The sequence below is a fragment of the Rattus norvegicus genome, chromosome 16 (genome assembly GCF_021556685.1).
Source record: "Rattus norvegicus strain SHRSP/BbbUtx chromosome 16, alternate assembly SHRSP_T2T, whole genome shotgun sequence".
NCBI classification, from domain to species: Eukaryota; Metazoa; Chordata; class Mammalia; order Rodentia; family Muridae; genus Rattus; species Rattus norvegicus.
Window position 1 is genome coordinate 2752065 of NC_141549.1, and position 22662 is coordinate 2774726.

At 44.8% G+C, this 22662-nt stretch overlaps 1 protein-coding gene across 52 annotated transcripts in view; it reads right to left on the bottom strand.

The window, feature by feature from the left end:
* Positions 1-22662, bottom strand: part of Ccdc66 (coiled-coil domain containing 66) — a 31997-nt gene that overhangs the window by 6485 nt on the left and 2850 nt on the right. For 9 of the 52 annotated variants that reach the window (XM_087588075.1, XM_087588096.1, XM_087588088.1 and 6 more), the window contains 10 exon segments: positions 15970-16423; positions 13267-13432; positions 13085-13188; positions 12000-12112; positions 4721-4810; positions 3954-4204; positions 3691-3775; positions 2464-2625; positions 1309-1453; positions 713-838 (listed from right to left, as the gene is read on the bottom strand). In XM_087588075.1, coding sequence (XP_087444201.1) covers positions 713-838; positions 1309-1453; positions 2464-2625; positions 3691-3775; positions 3954-4204; positions 4721-4810; positions 12000-12112; positions 13085-13188; positions 13267-13432; positions 15970-16423 — 1696 coding nt within the window. 52 annotated transcript variants of the gene reach the window in all.

The window sequence follows — 22662 nt, forward strand, 5'->3', positions numbered from 1 at the left end:
ATTAGCATGGCCCCTGTGCAAGGATAACATGCAAATTGGTTGTGTTCTATAACATTTCCATAGGAAATAAATTTGAATAGCTGAAAAGGTTCTAAAATTGTGATACTAACAACATGAGCATGTTAAAGAACACAAAACAGCTGGCATGGTGGTGTATGCCTTTAACTGTAGAACTTGGAAGGCAGAGGCAGGAAAATTTCCAGGAGTCCTAGGCCAGTCTGGTCTACATGAGCTTTTAGGCACCAAATAGTGTCCCTTAAATGACTAAGATTTGGTCTAGACATTTGGCTCACCAGTGGAGTGCTTGCCTAGAATGTTTTAGGCCCAAGTTCCCTAAATCCCTGAACTATAAAAGAAAAGTTGGTAAAGAATTTAAATTTTATATCTATGTGAGATCTCATAATAAACCCAAAAATAAAAAGCAGGAGGCGCCTTTGTTAAAACCCTCAAGTTTCTGAGCTAGGGACCAAGCAGCTCAGTTTGGTAAAGCCCTTGCCTAGCATGCACTGCACCTTTGGGTTCAGTCTCCTAGTATTACATAAAAGCAGCATGGTGCCACCTGCCTTTGACTCCCAGCCTTCAGCAGGTGGAGGCAGAAAGATTAGTTCTAGGTCACCCTTGGTTACAAGAGACCTTTTCACAAAGGCAAATTAAAACCCACCAGAGGTCTTCGTTTTAAGTGCTGAAACAGAACTTGGAACACTTGGAATACCTGTCTGCACGCCAGTGTCCTTCTTGGGAGAGGCTGTTGAAGTGGCAGCTGCACGTGTGTCATTAGCAGCCTCCTCGGTGTCTCGTGAACTGGAGACGGGAGTGGATGCCTTACAGTCCACGTGTGCTGCGTCAAATGGCAATGAGAAACAGACCTGAAAATCACAGCTAAGGAGTACTGACCATGTGTGGCCTAGGGATAGAGCGGACTTGCACTGAAAGGTGAAAGTAAACTGAAGACTCTGATGTAATCACCATGAACCGTAGTAACACTTTTGCAAGGTGAGATTTAAGATGGTTGCTTAAACTTATTATGAAAAATTACCTGTGTTCTAGACTTGCTGAATTTAAAAAATCTAAGAATGCATATTAAAGTACACGTTACCTATTTCAGGATGACTGAAAATTTCTATGGAAAAAATACTGCAAAGTTTAATGTTTCAGGACAGCTTTCTAAATTATTAAGGATGGTTTAGGTGAAAAGACTCAGTTCTTTAAAAAATATTTAGTTAATATGTTTTTAAGGAATTAAAATAGGCAACTACTTAAAATCATCTTAAAAATAAAAACTAAGTAAAATTCTGACTAGTCCCTTACCACCGAGATTTTGAATCAGCCTGGATGTATCATGCCCCTTCTGAGTCAGTTCTCGGATCCTCTGCTCCTGTTTGAGCCTCTGTGCCAACTCCTGCGCTCGCTGCATTGTGTGGAAGAGCTCATTTGTCTTTAGAGTCATGATTTCCTACCAAGAGGGACAAATAGGAAAACAATTACCAAGTGCATTCAATGACGTGACCGTTCCACTGAGTACAAGCGCTCATGCTCTCCCTACGTATCAGATGCTGGTCTAGGTACCTGCTGGAGACCGGTCAACAGGGCAAAGTTCTTGCCTTTTAGAGATTACAATTCTAACATACTCTTTTTGTAGATATTAGAACTGTGTACACCAGGCTGTCCTTGAACTCCCAAATGCTGGGATTACAGGCGAGCACTGCCACCATGCCTAGCTGTCTCAGCCTACTCAATGAAACTGAAGTGCAGGCCATATGTCCCCTTTCCACCTCTTATCTTTGAAAGGCTGCAAGTGAAAACAGTCAAGGAAGTGCAGACTCTGTGTTTTGAAAGCTGACAACTGAATTATCACTGGGTGGTCTGCTGTTAGGTCAGCTTCAGGCACAGCCCCTGGACCACCCTACCTACCTTGTGTGAATCAGTAATGGAGGGTTTTGCTAGACAGTGAGACATGAACTCTTTGGGCTGTTACTGAGCCCAAAGAGACCTCTAACACAGCAAGGAATTTCATCAGCAATCCCAGCCAGTCATTACTTTTCTTTTTTTCTTTTTTCTTTTTTTTTTTTAACATCTAGAGTCATTATTACTTTAGATTTATTTAGGGGTGTGGGGAGGTGGTGATGGTTGCATCGCAGTGTGTATACAGAGGTCAGACGTCAACTTTAAGAGTCCTCTCCTGGCACGTGAGTTCCAGGTACTGGGGGCCAAGAGCGCTTACCTGTTGAGCCCAATAACTAGAATTATCAGTAGGTTCCATGCATCTGCTATCCAGATCACAGGAAGGTTGGTGCTGCATTCACCCTGACCACCTCCCCTTAACAGGCCAACCATGCAGCATCTGAGGCCTGGACCATGTGAGGAGTATGACCTGGCCAAGGCTGTCATGTCTGTGCATGTAGCAGCGTAATTCAAAACACAGACCTTCAGCCTCTTCTTTGCTCGGATGCCACGAACACCTACTTCTTTGTGTTTCTGCTTCAGAATGTCCTCTTCGTACTGCCTCTGCATCTCCTCCCGCTCCCTTGCCAAGCGCAGCTCCTCCTCCTGCTCCTCCTTCCTTCTCTGTTCTTCCTCCAGCCGCTTCTTCCTGCGGTTCTCTTCTACCTGAGCCGTGATTGCTTTCTAGTGAGAAATAATCATAAGCCACAAGTAAAAATGCATGCAGCACTGGCTTTGCCGATGAGAGTACAGTTTATCAGTCAGACACACAGAGTGTGGAGAACTGTGCTTACTGTGCTGGCTTAGCCTGTGTATCACAGAGAATCAACGAAAGAAATAACCTCCCTCAGCAAGCAGCCTGAGAGATGGGAGAAGCCCTCAGCTTTTCACTGCGTTCAAGAAGATTAGCTGGCCCTCATTAGTCATATGAAATGTTTAAGATGAATGCAGGCTGCACACTGAGTGCCTATCTGTGCTGGGCAGTGTTGCATGCTGAGTGCTTATCTTGCTGAATGTGGCCCCTGCTACTTAGAAGTCTTAGGTAAGAAAACATCTGAGCTACATCTGAGCAACATGGTGAGAGCTCATTTTAAAATACTCCCTCTGCCCCCACCTCTCTCTGTCTTCAGAGGAGGAGAACTATCAAAAAGTCACTCAGACCATGAAGTCCCTCTAATGTCAGCCTGAAATGAGTTTCAATCTTTGCCTTATATTCTACTAGATTGCACTGTCAGAAGTCTACTTTGATTTCTTAATGTTTTCTTTCAGAGACCTTAAAGAAACTGAGGAAGTTGTCAATATTTAATGATAGCACAAAGCCACATTCACCACAACCTCACTTAAAGGCCCCACCTGAAGGCAGACAGCATGGTAATAGTACTGCCTGGTCCTCACCCCAGGCTTAATCCTAATATGACGCCAGTTGTGTCAAGAGACTGGATTTACAGTATGATATAACTGGACCCAGGTTGAAAATATATATCAGGAGTTCCAGCTCGGTGTGGTACTGTATGCTTTAAAATCAAGGATTTGGGAAGTGGAGACAGGAAAATGAATTAAATGTCAGTCTTGGCTACAAAGCAAGTTCAAGACCAACCTATACTACATTAAAGCTTGTCTGGGGTTAAAAATGAAACTTTCCTTTACTTAGGTGTATGCTGGCCATGTTCATGACTTAGTAAGACAGAGAGCAATGTTTTACAATGTGAGGCACACTATGGAAACACAAAATGTTTTACAACATAATACCTGGTGTTCTAGTTGTTTTTGTCGGCGTCTTTCCCGCTCCTCAATCTGTGCTGGATCTAAGAGTGCAGTCATCGAACGGAGAAAGCTGTGAAGAAACACAGTAGTTACTCAAAACTCTACAAGGTTGACCAGTTTTTGTTTCAGCAACATCTGCTAAGCATCTCTGTTTCTAAGACGACTGCTAAACTGAAACCAACTGGACACAGGGACAGTTCTATTCCAGCACACTTTCTTAAAGGAATCAACACTGAGAACCAACTTACTTTGTTTTCTGACCGTGTGACACAGACATATCCATGACAGGCCTGGCTCTTTGTTCTTTCTCTGAAGGCTTCACCTGGACTGCAGGTGGAGGTGTGTCAACACTGCTGACATCAGCCAGCTCCTGAGTATCGGGAGACACGCAGAGTGACTCCAGGTGTTGGGGTGTTAGCTGAGAGGACAGTCGAGACTGAGAACCAGGATGACTCTTGAATGAATCAAAATGCACTGCCCATCTGTCATGCTCCTCACCCTAACAGTGACAAACAGGAAATGCTCAGAACCTTTTGACTATTCCCGAACAGAATTATAAACACCAAACCACCTGAGAGTCACCACTGACGAGCTGGAGGTGGCTCGGTCATTAAGTGCCCTGGCTGCTCTCTCAGCAATTGCCTGTTACTCTAGTCCTACTACACCCGCTTCTGGCCTCCTTGGGCACTATATACATTGGTGCAGATATATGTGCAGGCAAAACACCCAGACAAATAAAAGGGGATAAAATCTTGAAAAATATTTTAAAAGAAATCCAGTAGTAAATGCATCATAAAAACTAAGAAAATTGTTTTGTTCTGGTTCCGTGTATAATTAGATAACTGCCTTACGAAATGGTTTTTAAATGCAGTTCTAAAGTCTTAAAAAGCTATGTAAAACTACACTAAGTGCATTCAGAGAAAGCAGTTTCTTAAAGACATATGTATAATTTGTCAAGTAATTTCAGAATCTAAGTTCGTGTGAGTAAAGACTAGGAATTTTAGGTCCCAAGTACCTTTGAATATATCAGTTTTTCTTCTGCTTTTCTTTGCTGGTCATCTTCTACTTGCTTATTCAACTCTTCAATCCATTTTCTCTGCTGCTCCTGTTTAACAGTGATGCAAGGGGACTCCAACAGCCCTGCTTCCTGAACAAGTCAGCAGCCAACTGAAGTGAGGCCTCCACAGTGTAAACTTTACCAAGTTACTTACACAGACCTAACCCAGGAAGGTGGCCCTCCCTAGGAGGAGCACTACTGTCAAGCCAAGACTCTGACCACACTACTAAGGAGATGAGCTCTGACCTCAGAATTGTGTTTTAAACATACACTCGTAGATGGTAAGGCGCCCCAGGACACAGAAAGGAAATATTTTCTTAGATTCTTCACTTAAAGCTGTCTATAAAAATACAATTTGGGGAAAGACTATTCTGTGATTGCATAGATCTTCCAAGAATAAAAACAGCAAAACAAGTCAAATCAACACCCAACTTCACAGGCTCTTGCTCACCCATGTTCACAATAGTTGAGAAATGGCCTTTGACAGACAGAGAATGAAATGTGGTACGTATACACAATGAAATACTATTTGGCTGTAAGGAAGAAAGGAAGGGAGGCTGGGACTGGAATCTTGAGTCATGAAATGTGCAGGTAAATGGATGAACTAGAAACTATTATGTGTGAGGTAACTCAGACCAGAAAGACAAATGCTGTGCTTCCTAGCTCCAGATCTTTAGATGAGAATATATATAACCTAGAGTGGCGGTTCCCCACCTGTGAGGCGTGAGCCCCACGGTCACATGTCAAATGTTGTATATATCAGATATTTATCATATGATTCACAACACTAGCAAAATTACAGTCATGAAGTAGTAACAAAATAATTCTGTGATTGGGTGTCACCACAACATGAAGAACTGCATTAGAGGGTCGCAGCGTCAGGACGGCTGAGAACTGGTAAGCTGCAGAAACTAGGAAAATGAGCAGGGCTGTGGGGGTGGGGTGAGGGTACTGAGAACAATGGCAAGTAACGCAGGAAAATGGGAAAGGGGGCTTCAAGTGGAGAGGAATGGGGAAAGTACAGATGGAGGGAGAAGGGAATCATTATTTAGTAAGTATTACAAGTATCCTATTTATCCAAAATTACACCTGAGTATATGTGTATACAAATGTATGTAGTTTAAATGAAGTTACAACACTTGGGATCATACTACCCTCACTAAGAACCTTAAATTACGTAACAAAACCGCTAATACCAAACCCAAGAAACCTCCTCTGAAGTTGCTGGTCAAGAGAGCTCAACAGACTACCCAGACAGTACAGGGCTGTGTCCCAGAAGCTAGGTCCATATTGCTGACAACACCATACTCTTGGAGGACGTGAGCTGACCTGAAAGCCTCCTCCCTGAAGACTAGCTTTCATAATACAGGAGGGCAATATATGAGCTGCTAAGGGATTACAACCAATGGTCCTGTGCAGCTCGATGCCACAACGGCCATCACAGCAGCACGCTCCTAAAGGCGCAGTAGTGGCACTGGTATCTTGGCAGTAACCAACAGCTGTCTAGTTGGATTCAAGGCCCACTCAACAGGAGGGAAGTCATGCTTGCTATGGTAAACCGAGTCAACTACATATGGTCAACAAGATACGGATCTTAGAGAATCTACAACTATCACTTTCCTAAACCAGTGTAGTTCCTAAGTGTATTCTAAATACTCATCCTTGTACCCATAGGTAAGTATGGGTCTCACTGATCATCAGTGAAGCAACAGAAAGCATTACAGAAAGACACAACTTGTCAACCATCTGACTGATGCGTGTAGAACACAACACCTAAATCTACAGTATAATACAGTCTATAGCTAAGGCTCAGGTAACACCAAAGAAGGGGTAGGGCAGGATGGGAAGATTTTAAGAGCCAGAGGAGTAAGAAAAAGACTACTCTAAGTGTGTTTTCTAGCTAAGACAGGGAAGCTACACCCACGAAATCTCAACATGGCCGTCTTAAGAAAACATGAACAATTCCAACAATAGTTGACATCCCAACGAAGATGGGGAAATCTCTAGGCTTCACACATACATGAAGACCTACAAGCCAAAGTGGGCAAAATCAGTCTTCCCCAGGGATGGCCTCTGGTTACTCAATACCAAGTGGTCAGTTCTAGAAACACGTACATGCAGCAAAACCTAAACTGACTCAGAGGTTGGCATTACATGTGTTTCTATGCCTGTTTCCAGTGGTTAAAGAAGAGAAAGCTGTGAACTGGGTAGGGGAGCAGCAGAGGAGGGGGAATGATGTAATCATTTTAATTCAATTTTAAAAATTACTTTCAATTGAAAATTACATAAAATCTCTCTGAAACCATATGACTTATACAGGTTTAGGATATAGTTCGAAGTCTTGGTTTTTCGCATGCTTATTAACCATGGAGTTGTCTGGAGTTGTCTCTACTCAGGTACGCACGCACGCATGCACACACACACGTGCACACATATATCCTAGTTATAAATCTTTCATCCAGATAGGTAATTTAAGAGCAAACTAGGGGTTGGGGATTTAGCTCAGTGGTAGAGCACTTGCCTAGCAAGCGCAAGGCCCTGGGTTCGGTCCCCAGCTCCGAAAAAAAGAAAAAAGAAAAAGAGCAAACTAAACTTTTTTATCAAGTCCTCACTTGTTTCTTGTGTGTGTGTTGGGGGGTGTGGACAGCAGAGGTCACCCACAAGTGTCATTTACTCCGCAGGAGCCATTCACCTTGCTTCGTACAGTGCTCTCACTGGGACCCAAGGCAGGCTAGGCTGGGTGAGCAGCAAGCCCGAAATCTACCCGCCCCAACTTCCCTAGCACTGATCACAAGCCTGCACCACCACGCAGTCCTGACTCTGCTACCTTCCCAGTCCTATCATTTTGCTTTTGTAGATGCTCCTTTTACTGTTGAGCTAGGGACTTTTAAAATATCAATCCTAATCTAGTCTTTTGTTATTTTTTTTTTCCTTTTTTTACAGAGCTGGGGACGAACCCAGGGCCTTGCGCTTGCTAGGCAAGTGCTCTACCACTGAGCTAAATCCACAACCCCTTTTGTTGTCATTTTTAAGACAGGGTTTCTCTGTGTAGCCCTGGCTGTCCTGGAACTTGAATGGTAGACCAGGCTGGCCTTGAACTCGGAGATTCACCTGTCTCTGCCTCCTGCGTGCTGGAATTAAGCCTGCACCCCCACTGCCCAGCTTAATCTAGCTTTTTGATTAATCTAGCCTTTTTGATTAGCCTTTTTGATTAATCTAGCCTTTTTGATTAAGCTTTTTTCTATGGGTATCATTAGTTTGTGAATAAATAGAAGCTTGCATTCCTTGAGTAAACCCAATTCTCCAGATTAATCTTTATAATTTTCTAATGTTTCTAGTCAAGTCTTAATATCAAAAATGTTTTGTTAGTCTTGGTTATCAAGCTCACTGGGCCTGGGTTCCCATGTTTCCCTCCTTCGTCTTTGGTTTGAGATAAGGTCTCACTACATTGTAAGCCCAGGCTAGCCTCAAACTTAGGATCACCCAGTCTCAGCTAATTGAGTGTAGACACTTTAAAGGTGGATTCAATTTCTTCAAGAATATAGTACCACTTGGTCACTTCTTTTGTTTATTTTTTAATCAAAACTCTCTAATACGCTGGTATAATGTTCTAGGTTTTTTATTATTTTTTTGTTTATTGTTGTTCATTGTTACCTCTTACTTTCTGTGCACTGGTGTTTTGCCTGCACGCATGTCTGGGTGAGGATGTCAGATCTTAGGGTCACAGACCGTGGTGAGCCACCATGTGGGTGCTGGGTACAGAACCTGGTCCTCTGGAAGGGCAGTCAGTGCTCTTAATCAAGGAGCCATTTTTCCAGCCCCAATTTTTATTATTTTTAATTATGTTTAGGTGTAGTCATGTGTATTTGTGCAGGTGCCCATAGAGTCCAAAACAGAGTGCCAGACGAGCTGGAGTTACAGGCAGTCATGAACTATGTGGATGCTGGGGACCGAACTGTCCTATGTAAGAGCAGCATGAACTCCGAACCACGGGGCTCCCTCCAGCACCAGCTGTTCTAAATGTCCTCTTACTTTTTAAAAACATGTTCATAAACCCCACATCCTTTTTAACTCATGTCTTTTGAGGAGCTTACATGTACTGAACAGTGTTATGTCAACTTGACATAAACTAGAGTCATCTGAAAGGAAGGAACTTCAACTGAGGAGATGCCTCCTTAAGATCCAGCTGTAAGGCATGTTTTTTATTTAGTGGCTGATAGGGAGGGCCCAGCCCACGGTGGGTGGGGCCACCCCTGGGCTGGCAGTTCTGAGTTCTATAACAAAGCAGACCGAGCAAGCCATGAGAAGCAAGCCAGTAAGTGACATCTCTCCATGGCCTCTGCATCAGCTCCTGCTTCCTGCCTGTGTGAGTTCCAGTCCTGACTTCTTCTGGTGGTTAACAGCGATGAGGAAGTGTAAGCTGAATAAACCCTTTCCTCCCCAGCTTGCTTTCTTTTTGGTCAGGGTGTTTTGTTTCATTGCAATAATGGAGACCCTGAATAAGTGTTAATGACTTTAAAAACTTGTGGCTTTAAGTATTCCCAGTGTACAAGTTGACCAGTAAGCTGGCTCAGCTAGGACATTTGTCTGAGTTTAGTCTTGGATGAACTGACTCGTGAATGTTGTCTATTGACCTCCACCCAGTCTGTGGTATATGTGTACTACCACATACCGACACACGCAAACACACACACAAATACGTGTAAAAAAAAAACCCCTATGTTTTAAAAATACTGCTCGGTTGTATGTATTTGCCCTCAAAACATGTGGGGTTTTTGTTTGTTTTTCAATTAGGATAAATACAAAATAACTTTCTGTTGGTCAACTGCTATGGTTTAACAGCAGCAAGGACTGTGGTCTGGGATGCCAGCTACTCTGTATTAAAAAGTGTATTAGAACATACCCTCTTTATTTCAGAAGTTTCTAGGGGTGCTAGTCATGACAGGAAAGCCAAGATTTCAATTAGGGAGACAATCTCAAAACACTGATGTTAATTAATGGGAGCACAGGAAAGTGTGCAGTGCAAAGGAACAGGTTTCTGTGTATCACACAGCTCATTCTCTTTTTCCTTAATAAAACAGGACTTCTCCAAAGGCTGAAGATGTCCCTCCTGCCCAGTGTGTGCAAAGAAGAAAAAGGTAACATCAAAACTTTTGCTAGCAGCCTATCACCTTCAGTGTGCACGGCCGCTCTCCCACCCTGAACAGACAGGAAGCTCCTCCCACTTCTTCTTGCTTATCCAGTTTTGGAGTTTGTGTGTTGTAGTTTTCAGGTGTCCAGTATAGACAACAGTCCTTGGCAGTAAGTGTGAGGAAGTCTGAACACTCCCATACAAATGCTGGCCAGTTGAGGGGCCTGTCCGTAACCTAGCATGTGAGCTCAGTCCCCAGACTTGCTGAACTGGGAACTCCAGGTCCAAGTGAGAACTCTGCCTCAGCATATAAGGTGATGAGTGATGTCAGGAGACACCAGAAGTCACTCTCAGGCCTCCACATGTACAACTACATACTTAAGAATGCGCAAGCAAAACACACACACACACACACACACACACACACACACACAGTTGAAAAGCCAAAAAAAGAAAAAAATTGGCAAAAAAAAATTTAATTAGCAATTAAAAAAAAAAGGCTCCTAATCATTTCTTTGAAGCAAATAAGTTATACAGAAATCAAAACTAATGGATTTAAGAAACAGCATGAGAGGGAGACAGGGGCAAAGGCAGGGAGGGGAGGAAAGACAAAGCATGTCTTCATCTACAATTAAACTCCAGCAAAGATCTGAAGTCCTTGAAACACTGCCTACCTAAAGGGTACTGGATGTAAACATCTGTGGCCAACTGGATAAGCCTAAGATGGGGTCAAGAGTCAGTGGTGGATTTCTGTGCCAGTTAAAACCTAACTGTAGGGGTTGGGGATTTAGCTCAGTGGTAGAGCGCTTGCCTAGGAAGCGCAAGGCCCTGGGTTCGGTCCCCAGCTCCAAAAAAAAAAGAACCAAAAAAAAAAAAAAAAAAAAAAAAAAAAAAAAAAAAAAAACCTAACTGTAGTGGGAGGGAGTGCCCTCTGACATTCACGCCCCTCTCTTTGACTATCAGACTATTCAAACATCGCCCCCTCGACCCCCAAATGAATCCTCTGCTGGAGGAGGAGGCTGAAGCCCAGGGGCAGCCGGAGGAGGAACCTGTCTCCTAGGGAAACGCCTTGGCAGACAACACCGCAGACCGACAGAGTGGTGGGGGACAGCCTGACCGGATGCCTCGTGGTGTACCTCACTTTAATCTGCCCTTTTTTATCAGTTACCCTCCAGATGGATCTGGGGACATGCTGGATCACTCTGCCCCCCTTTCCGATGTGACACCACTGAGTGAGTTTTCTGCTTTTCAGTATTAATTTGGCTCTTTTAATGAGCTTTCTGAGAACAGCTGGCCAAACCTGCTTTGTTGGGTACAGACAGTGACTCTTAAGTCCACTAACAATGGAGCTGGACAGATGGCCTGGCAAGAGGCATCTGCGACCAAACCCAAAGACCTGGGCTAGTGCCCAGGACCACAGGGTAGATGGAGAAGACCTACACCAGGGGTTCCCTAACAGCTCCCCTCAGAGTGGCGTACACAGGCCCACATTCACACCAATAAGTAATAAATGTAGACATAAATAACACTCTTCTATAGGAGAGTAGAGGAGTGGCTGTGGTCTCAATACTTAACCTCGTAACACAGCAAGGCCACTTATAAATTGCAAATGGAAATCTAGAAAACTAGTTTGAACCATGACTAAATGTCATGTCAAACCTAAGTACGGTTTTTCATTTTTAATCAATAAGCACTAAAAATAAAGTTTATGGTGCTGGGCATGATGACAGATGCCTGGAATCCTAGCACAAAGCGACTGAAGCAGGAGGATTGCCACAAGTTTGAGGCCAGTCAGGGCTATATAGCAAATTCCTGCCTCTAAAATGAACAAGACAAAGTGAACCATGATTGGAACATGGTTCCACATTTTCAAATTGTAACAAAGGCCAGGCATGGTGGCACACATTTTTAACACCAGCACTTGGGAGGCAAAGGCAGATCTCTGAGTTTGAGTCAAAAAGGGTCTACAAAGTGAGTCTGAGGATAGCCAGAGCTACCTAGAGAGACCCTGGCTCAGAAAAAGAAGAAGAAATTGTACTGAAGATGTCTTTTGTTAATGCGCACAAAGTAGCAAGCAGCACACTCAATCAGACTGGAAACACTTACCTTAGATCGCTCAAGGACCTGAAGCTTCTCACACAGTATTTCAGACGGTTTCCAAGGATCAGGCCATTTTTGAGAAGCTTCTTTTTCTTTCTTCTTTAAAGCAACCTGTTCGTCTGTAAATAAATGTGCTTTTTAAAAAAAAAGTTCAAAAACTGTAAAAAAAAAAATCCATGCAGACAAATCATGACCTTTTACAGAGTGCAAACAGAAACAGTTAATTACAGCTCGTCACGGTTGTGTGGAAGGAGATGCCTGACAAATCAGAGGAACTCTGAGGATGTGGTATGACTCAGAATCAAACTGAAGCGCAGCATGACAGACACAGAATGTCTGCCCTACAGCGACCAACACTGTGGAACAGGTTCTTGGGGTACTTGGCTCTGCTTCCTACTCACTCCATGGTTCGACCGCCTGTGCTATTCCTGACAGACTTAGAAGGTACATAGCCAACATTCAGGGTCAACTGCAAGCTCGACCACCTCCTACCTCTGTAACAGAGAAACTGCTGTTTTGCCGGCTAAACTGGTTTCTTCAGTAAAGTGGAGTAACAGAATTGCCTATTTCAGGACAAGCATAGGACCAAGTGGATCCGGATGGTAGTCCTCTCACTAACTGGCGGTAGGGAGGCAGGAGCTGGGGCTATGGGCTGATGAGATGGCTCATTGGGTAAAGACGCTTGGAAGCAGAGAACTGACCCTGCACAGATTGTTCTCTGACAGCACCACCTCCCAAACCCGATCCATGCATAACTTTGATTTTTAAAAAAATAAAGTTCCCAGTACCATAGCAGACAGACAGACAGACAGACAGACACACACACACACACACACACACACACCACTGAGGTGAACTATTTTTTAATAAAGCCATACCTCAAGCCACAGGATTTCCATAATAAAAAGCATAAACAGGAAAGGTTCAGGAGTATTTGCACTGCTTTCTGCGCACACTGCACAGTGCCAGAGCCACAGGGCACCTCCAATGCTTCTCAGGAGTATGCAAAGAACTACAGATGTCAAATGCTATCAAACAACGTTAATATACCGAGAGGTAACAACATTCCACAGCCAAGGGACAAAAATTACCTAGCTCTTTTTTCCACTGGGCTCTTCTTGCTTCCAACAAACTTCTATCACGTTCCCTTTCCCCCAGAGTACTGAATATGTCGGCTGGTTTCCATTCGCTCTCTCTAAGGTAAAACATACATATAAAGGCCAGGAAAAGCAAATACACACAGCTACCCCAGACACAGACGGGCATCACCTACACGGTGGCTTTCTGCTCGCACTGCTGAGATGCCGCTTGAGCTCTCTGGGGGACAGGCTCATTTTCACGTGCGACGGGGGAAACGGCCTCCGTTTTCTGCAGTAATCCTGTGACACTCACTTCCTTTGGCTGACTAGGAATACTGATTAAATGTAAACTATCTTGACCTAGGAAATAAAGTGAAGATTTTAAGATCACACCCATTGAAATATTTTATCCTAACATACTCCTGTACAGTTGAAAGAAAAACCTTAGCAAGCATGAGGGGTCACACCTATCAGCCTATCACACCTATCAGGTAAAACGCAGGGAGCAGGGATAAGAGGATCGCTCTGAGTTTGAGGTCAGTCTGGCCAACACACCAAGTCCTTGGCCAGTCTAGGTTGCAGAGAGAGACCTTGTCACAACAAAAGAAATAAATAAAAATAGGCAACTGTGGAGGGAGGTGCAGACCTTTAGGCTCAGAACTCAGGATTCAGGCCAGCCTGGGCTACACAATAAGACCCTGTCTCAAACAAGAAACTTGTAAAACAATCCTTTAAGTATCTACTAAAAACAAACAAACAAACAAACAAACAAACAAACCAAATGGAGCAGCAGCAGGAACAGCAGTGGGTGTGACGGCATACTCCTGCAATCCTGGCACTCAGCAGGGAGAGGCAGGAGGATTAGGGGTAAAAGGGTAGCCTAGGCTACATGAGGACATCTCAAAAGCCAAAACCCAGCAAGCTGGATAGCTCAGTTGGTAGAGTCTTGCAGGAACAGAGGCTAGGTTGACCCCCAGTACCACAATAACCAGCATGTACTGAAACCTGATAGTCTCAAAGACATTTGGGAGGAGGAGTTCAAGACCACCCTGGAAACAGCAGCAGCAGCAGCAGCAATCTGGCGTAATTTTTTTTTTGTTTTGAGACAGGGTACTGAGGCCAGCCTGGCCTATATGAGACCTTGCCCTAAATATATAAACAGATCAAGAGAAAAGAAAAAAAATGGGACCCAAAGATTACATAGCTGACTCATGGCCTCAGCCACACAATTTTACATCAAATACAAACAAATACCGGTTCTGGGCAGTGGGGGTGACTTTAATTCCCGCACAGGAAGGTGGATCCCTGATTTCAAGGCCAGCCTGGTCTACAGAGTGAGCCAGCCAGGGCCTGCCTACTCTGTCCAACCAATACATTCCGTTCCTAGCACTGCAGGCACCTGTAGGTAGAGCACAGCTACTCAGCCCTCAGGAGGTGGGGGCAGAAGACACCAGCTCAGTTTCCAGCTACACACGGAGTCTGAAGCCCGTCTGCTTACATGAGTCTGTATGACAAAGCAAAACAAAAACCTCCACCCACTCTTGCCAAAATAATTTATATTTATGGCTTCATTTATATAATTTGAAATTATGTATAGTTTATAATTACACAAATAACTATATTAGAATTAAATCATAACATAAAGAGAGGCAAACACATTGTTTAATAAAAACTCATGGCCTGGTTTTTCTCATTTAGCTGTGGACGTTTTCTGTGAGCTGTGGTCCCCAGCTGCCACAGCTAACCCAGGGTTCTATGGAAGGTTCTCACTCTAGTTTGAACACAGTCGTGATTCCTCCCAAACGTGTTCTTTCTCTCAAAGAAGAGGGAGCATATAAAATGCAAGTTACCTCAGGATTAAGTACAGTGTCTTAACTATTGCTACTAACTCTCAGCGTACCTACTAACCAGAGAATTCTGAGCAGCAACAACTGTAGCCTAAAGAAAGCCAGCTTCCCTTATTTTACACCGACCACAGACTGAGAGCAGGGACCCCTGTGAACATGTGGGAGTGTGAAGAAGTTGGCTGCCCCCAGCTACCTGTGTGGCCTTTCCATGGTCATAGCCAATTTGGTTTTCATTTTACTGAATTTACTGCGATTTAGTATTTCCAGTCCTTACATGGTCACAGTTCCTTAGCTCAAAGCTGAAATTAGGTTTTTCAATCATAACCTTGATTGGGGAAATAATACTTCTATGGATAAGTCTGGCCCACATTGCTGAAAGAATACCACAGCCGACCTCGGTGTGGGTGGAAGGACAGAAGGACAAATGCAGCCAGAGCAATGCATTTCAGTAACTCTAGTCTTTATAGAAGGGTTTTCTTAAGATTCACTTCAAATGTCAGACACTTGTCCTTTTTAACCCTTGCCTGTAATTTTTTGTGAAATGGGATCCCACTGTGTAACCCAACCCTGCCTTGGGTTTGTGACACTTCTCCTGCCAGTTGGGTGAGTAGAGGGATTCCAGGGTTGAAACCGTATCTGACTTAGATAAATATTAATATGACTGCTGAGCTCTCTCTACAGCCCCCAAATAATATAAGAATATTTGAGGCCTGGAATAGTGTCCCACAATTTTAATCCCAGCACTCGGGAGGTAGAGGTAGGGAGAGCTCTGGCCAGCTTGGTCTATGCACAGAGTTCCAGGACAGTCAAAGTTACACAAAGAGATTCTGTCTCAAAATGTTTTCTTTGAATGCTAATTTTAAAATATGACAAAACTATAAGGAAATTTTACATATTTTATACATAAGAAAAAGATTAATGTGAATAATAACATATTACTGAATGTTAAATCAGATTTTAAGAGACACAGTTACAAAAAAAAAGTCAATGACTCTGAAATTCCAAAGCATACTGGGAGGAAAAAAGCTAACAGTTTAAGAAAACCCTTACTTGTTACCTCCTCCCCGTTCTCAGGGAGGGACATGGATCCATTTCCCTGGTTCACACTGAGCATCAAGATCTGCCGCAGCTGGTCTTGTGTGAGACACACCAAGCCGCTGCCCATGCCTTCCGCTGCGGTGGGCTTTCTGCACGGCTTCTGCTTAGCTGCTGGGTCGGTATCTGTGCTGGTGTTTACAGTCTTCCGTATACTGGAGGCTGTAGGTGAAATCTCCTTTTGAACACGGAGACAGTCTTTTTCTGAATACTGCTTACATAAATCCGTACTGGGTGAAGAAAATGTCAGTCTACTGTTTTCACGTTTTGCTTGTGAAGTGTCTGAAGTAGAGATCTTCTTTTGAGAAAGATTTTCACTCCCAATGTAAGTATTTTGTGTTGACTTTAAAGTATGTCCAGTCTGTTTTGTTCTTAAAGAATATTTTGCAATCTTGATCTTATTTCCCATCTGTTAAAACACAAGTTTATTCTTTAAGACAGTGCATAAAAAACTGACACGATCATTTTGTCTGGAGACAGGGTGCTATGTGGCCTACGCTGGCTATTCTCTGCTCATCTCTTCTGGGTATAAGCCTGAACCACTACGCCCAGCTGTGATAAAGCAGGCCTCCAAACTCCTCAGTCTGCTTGGTTAGACACAACAACCATTAAGAGGCTGTTTGGCTTTGCAGATGTCCCCCTGGAAGATTCATGAGAAATGATTTTGACTCCAGATAATAAAGAATAGAAATAAAACTGTCCATTATGGGTCATCTGTATTCCATGACAGCTTTGAATCATCACATAACTTACATAAACTACCTCTGAGGTTACCAGCCCTTAGCCCTCCACGACCTTAGCTACCTGGTCACCCTTTCTCCCGTCCCAGTCTTGTGTTAATGGCTGCTGTGTTCTGCTCTCCTGGCCACTCATTTCCTCAAACTCTCCTCCAATATTGTTCTCTACACGGCCTCCCTTGTCCCCCCCACACGGGTCCTATTCTGACCCTGTGGGGGCCACACTCTTCAGCTCTCTGCCGATTCGACTTTGAGTTCTAGATCATGACAACCACCATCTGTCTGTCTGCCTTCCAGCTCATTCTTCCCTCCAGCTCCTAGAACTGTTTACCTGAGTGGGATCTATCACCTGCCCATCCTAAAACCTCCCCGCTCGCTCTCATTTCTCTTAATGATCTTCAATGTCACCACCAACCAGAATCATTTGTCATTCTTTATTCTGCAGTCTGTCACACCCTAGAAAAGTCCAATTCTCCAAAGCACGTGTGATGGTTTGATTATGCTCGGTCCACCTAAGGCACTATTAGGTGTAGCCTTGTTGTAGTGTGTGTGGCCTTGTTGGAGTAGGGGTGTCACTGTGGGCGAGGGCTTTGAGACCCTACTCCTAGCTGCCTGGAAGCCAGTCTTCTAGCTGCCTTTGGAACAAGATGTAGAACTCTCAGCTCCCTCTAGCCCCAGGTCTTCTTCGATGCTGCCATGCTCCTGCCTTGATACTGGACTGAACCTCTGAACCTGTAAGCCAGCCCCTATTAAATGTTGTCCTTATACGAACTGCCTTGGTCATGGTGTGTGTTCACAGCAGTAAAACCTTTAGACAGCATGTAAGTACCAATGGAGGAACTATGGGAACTGGTTTCATTTATACCCCTAACCAAGAATATCAAACAGGCTATCTGGCAGTCCTGCATATACTCTCTCACTGTGTTAGGAAGTAATCATTCTTCTCATTCACAAAAGCCCTAATATTTCCCCTATTTCACTCTCAGTTGAAGATTTAGCAATTTCACCGAAAATCATATACCTAATGACTTAGAAGCTGACTTTAAGATTCCATCACTGGGCTGGAGAGAGGTCATAGTGGCCAAGGGCACGTCTTAGAGAAAACCAAAGGTGTGAGTTTGGTTCCCAGGACCCAGGGTCAGGGAGTTGACAACTTTCTGTAAGTGCAGCTCCAGGAGACCCAATGCTTCTGGCCTCTGAAGGTTCACATACATAGACTCCCACCCAGAAGAAACACATGCACACATCCAAGAAAGATGACCTTAAAGGAAGTCTATCGTCAAATCTCGACTGATTTCTGTGCTCAAACTTCTTGTCCTTTCTACCATACACAACCTGTAAGTTGCCTCATTTTTCATTTTACTGTGCATGTACAGGTGCTTTGCCTGCGTGTTTTCTGCACATGTGTGTAGTGCTCAAGGAGGCCTGAGGAGTGCATGGGACCCCGAGACTGGAGGGATAGATGGCTGTGAGCCTCCGTATGGGCGTTGGGAACTGAACCCAGGTCCTATGGAAGAGGAGCCAGTGCTCCTAACTACTGCACCATCTCTCCAGTGCCATAAATCTCATTTGAGGGGACAGGGGAGATCAACCCATCGGTCTCTCCCATTTCCTGTCAATCTTCTCTCTTTCTCCTAAGAAGCCTTCTCTTCAGCTGGATCAAAAGTAACTGAACTCACGCATGTTATTACTCTATCTACGAAGCGCTCAGCCTCAGTGTGGTCTGGTGATCGATGCCTGTGGTCCTAGCTATTCTGTAATATGAGACAGTACATTGCAAACTGTGGGCAACTCAGTGACATTCTGTTATCATAAAAACTCAAAAGTAAAAAAAAACAAAAGGTGTGTGTGTGGGGGGGGGCGTTGTATATTAGAGAACTCGCCCACCATGCGCTGGGCCTTGAGTCCAATCCCTGACGTCAAAACAACATCACTGTCTGCATTTCATGTTGTCTTATCTCCTAAAAGCCCTCCAACCAGGCCTTTACCCTTACAACACTACCGCTCACTGTCACTAGTGATATCTACATGCTAAGTCTAGTAACTAGTTCCCACCTTCTCTTCCTACTCGACCCATGAGCTGCCACTTAAGTAGCAACTCTGTAATCTTGGTTCTTCTGACCTACTACAGACGTGTGTGTGTGTGTGTGTGTGTGTGTGTGTGTGTGTGGTTGGTCTTTCAATCAAAGTATCTATCATTACACTTGCTAATTTATTCACTTCGCTGCCCAGTCTTTGTCCACCTTTTCCCCATAAAACAAGACATTATCAGTAAATAAGTAAATAAATAAATAAATAAAATAAAATAAAGAGGGTTGTGGGTAAAGCTAAGTGTCAGAGAACTCGCTCAGCATGCGCTAGGCCTTGAGTTCAGTTCCCAACCCCCAAACAATTATCATCATCATCTGGTCTCAGTATGTAGCCCTGGTTGGTCTAGAACTGATTTTGTGGACCAAAGTGGTCTCAAAGTCACAGAGATTTGCCTGCCTCTGCCTCCTGAGTTCTGGGATTAAATGTGTGCACTAACATGCCTGACTTCCACCTTGTCTTTGAAACAGGATCTCTCACTGGCCTGGAGCTTCCAAGCAGGCTATGATGTATGATCAACAGACAAACGCCAGGAGTCTAACGATTTCTGCTTCTCCAGCACCACTGCTCCCACTTGCTCACTTGGGTTCTAGGGTGGAACTAGGGTTCTTATGTTCATGCAGTAAGTGCTATATTAAGCTGTCTTCCAACCCCCCCGCCCCCCAGTGGATTTCCAACGACACTTCAAAGTAAGCATGTTTCCCTTCTGCTCAGAATAATACCCCCCACTTCGGTTAGCCATGCCAAAAATTTTGCAGTTATATTTGACTCCGCTTGCATATCCTGTATTTACATTTTTAAATGTTTTAGGTGTGTGTAAGTGTTCTGTTTGTATGCACCAGTGTGCCTGGCAGCTGTGAGCCATCATGTAGGTACTGCAAAGTGAGCCCGGGTCCTCTACAAGAGTGTTAAGTGCTCTTAACTGCTGAACCATGTCTCCAGCCTTATAGACACCACAGGCAAATGCTGTCTGCTGTCTTCTGAATCCCGTCCCCGCTAGCGTCACTTCCTAATCCTGCACCCGAGGTACCAGCTCTCAAAGGGACGGCTACCCACTTCCAACCTTCCTTCCCAGGCTGTTCTCCACAGCCATTTGGAGCCTGGAAGTCAGACCACACCAGCATCCTAAGGAGCCTCCCACTGCCGGCTCTCACGTGGAGGCAGAGCTCAGTCTCTCAGTCAACTCCTGCCTCCTCTGCCTCTGCTATCTATTTAGAGCTAACCTTATTTCCTTTTACTATTCCTTTGCTGGGAGAGGGCAGCGACAACTTGTAGGTATTGTGTCTCTCCTGTGGTATGGGCTCTGGGGACTCAGACTTGGAGGCAAGCACTTTACCAGCTGAATCATCTCTCCAGTCCCTGGCCTCATTTTCTGTCTTAGTCCCAACCACAAGAGCTTCTTAGATGTTCCTTGACCTCACCAAGGCTGCGGCACCAGTCAGTGGCTCTTGCTAGAACATGGTAACTTCACATCCCACACAGCTCCTTCCATCACTGCCCCGCCCCCCATCGCCTAGAGCGCCTCCCCTAAGCTCTCCCTAGCTGGCACGGCTTACCCCTCCCCTCTGCTGCCAGGCTCCTTCTGTGACCCTGCCTGCCTCATTTTCTGTCGCACCTTTGTCTTTTTTTTTTATTTATTGCCTTAGTTCCGTCCATTCCACACCCCAGTGCAAACTCTCTGTCCCCTGAACTACAACATGAGTGCAGCAGGGTCGATGTTAAATTTTAATTGAACATTTAATTGCACTTTGTATGCCACTGAACTCTTTATTCTGGCTTCCAAACTAGCCTCCTTTTCAAAAATATTCACATTTTCATGACCCCACAGTTTTATTCTCCGACCAGTAACTGTGGGATCATATCCGACCCTCTAAGGCCTCCCCTAGATAACCAGCACATACTTCGTGTTAGGAAATAGTTTCGCTCTCTATATGAGGACAAGCCTAAGTTCAGCTTTTCATTACTACATTACATCTTTCTACCTCAGCTCTCCGTCCTGGAATCCCTCAAGCACTACGTGCTTTTTATGTGCTTAGCATTATGAAAAGTGCCGGGAATAAAAGAGTACAATTAAGAAAGGATCCTTGTGGGTTGGGGATTTAGCTCAGTGGTAGAGTGCTTGCCTAGCAAGCACAAGGCCCTGGGTTAGGTTCTCAGCTCTGGGGGGGAAAAAAAAAGCCTCCTTGGCCTAACTACAAGAAAGGATCCTTGCCTTGCCTTCAGAGAATATTAGATGTCCTGAGCACTTCTGTCCGTCCGTCCTTCCTTCTCTTTTGATAAACTGTAAGCGGACAGCCATGTTGACCGTTTGCTCAAACATCTTTCCTGCCAATTTCCAAAGCACTCCTCCAGTTACCTGTTCCACCTTCTTCCAAAGAAAAATTAGATTATAGCTACTTCCCTTACCACAAATCCTATAGTGAGCTGAGCGTGTAGTGTATACCTGTAATCCCAGCCCTGGAGGCTGAGGAAGAAAGACAGCAGGGTCCTATGCTATCCTGAGCTATACAGTGAAATTCAATCTTTTTTATTTTTATAAAGTCTTTAATGGATTCCCTGATAGTGAGTCACAGCACTTTCAAGGTTCTTGAGCATTCGTTTGAACTCTCTACCTAGGCTTCATGTCCTACACGTTCCCCAAGCTACACCATTTCAACTGTCATTTATTCCTCATCACGTGGTGTCTTGTACTACTTCCTGCAAGCCTGAACTATACTTTCCAACTTCTTTAACTAGTAGCTACCTCTCTAATCTCTAGGCTTCTAATTACAGAGTCACCTCGTGTGCGAGCTGTCTCCTGGTCTCCGACACTGACAGACAGGAACAGCCCTCCAGTGTGCTCTCTGTTCTAGGCATCTATGTCTTCAGTACAGTCCTACCTGGGTCACGCTCCTCTAGAAAGCAAGGGGGCTCTTTCTAACTGTCCTGAAGAGGACAGATAAAGCCAACGGAGCTCCGTGTCAGACTGGAGATTTCACGGCTGCTGGAAATCTCTGCTGCTGGACACAAACCTACGAACCGGAGTCAAATAACTAGGAATATCTTGCCATATTCCAGTTGTGCCAGAAGAAATATGCAGGAAGGTATCTTCTAGAAAACCAAAATTCTATGAGCATGTCGTGTTATGGTTCAATGAGTCCAGTTCTATAGACTACCTATAGTGCAATGCCAAAGAGGGTCAATGAGAGCAGGGAGAGAGGGAGGGGGGGAGGGAAGCAAGGAAGAGGGAGAGGGAGAGAGGGAGTGAGGGAGGGAAGGAAGGAGGGGGGAGAGGGAGAGAGAGAGGGAGAGAGAGGGAGGGGGGAGAGGGAGAGAGGGAGGGAAGGAAGGAGGGGGAGAGGGAGAGAGAGAGAGAGGGAGTGAGGGAGGGAAGGAAGGAGGGGGAGAGGGAGAGAGGGAGAGAGGGAGGGAAGGAAGGAGGGGGAGAGGGAGAGAGGGAGTGAGGGAGGGAAGGAAGGAGGGGGGAGAGGAGGGGGAGAGGGAGAGAGGGAGAGAGGGAGGGAAGGAAGGAGGGGGGAGAGGGAGAGAGAGGGAGGGAGAGAGAGGGAGGGGGAGAGAGAGAAGGGGGAGAGAGAGAGGGAGGGGGAGAGAGAGAAGGGGGAGAGAGAGAGGGAGGGGGAGAAAGAGAAGGGGGAGAGAGAGAGGGAGGGACGGAGAGAGAGGGGGAGGGGGGAGGGGGGGAGAGCAGGCAGATAGAATGAGAGAGAGAGAGAGAGAGTGAGTGAGAGAGAGAGAGAGAGAGAGAGAGAGAGAATATATCAGACTTCTCTATAAAGATTCAGGTATGTCCAGGTTACTGAGCAAGAAGAGCAACCAAGATCCA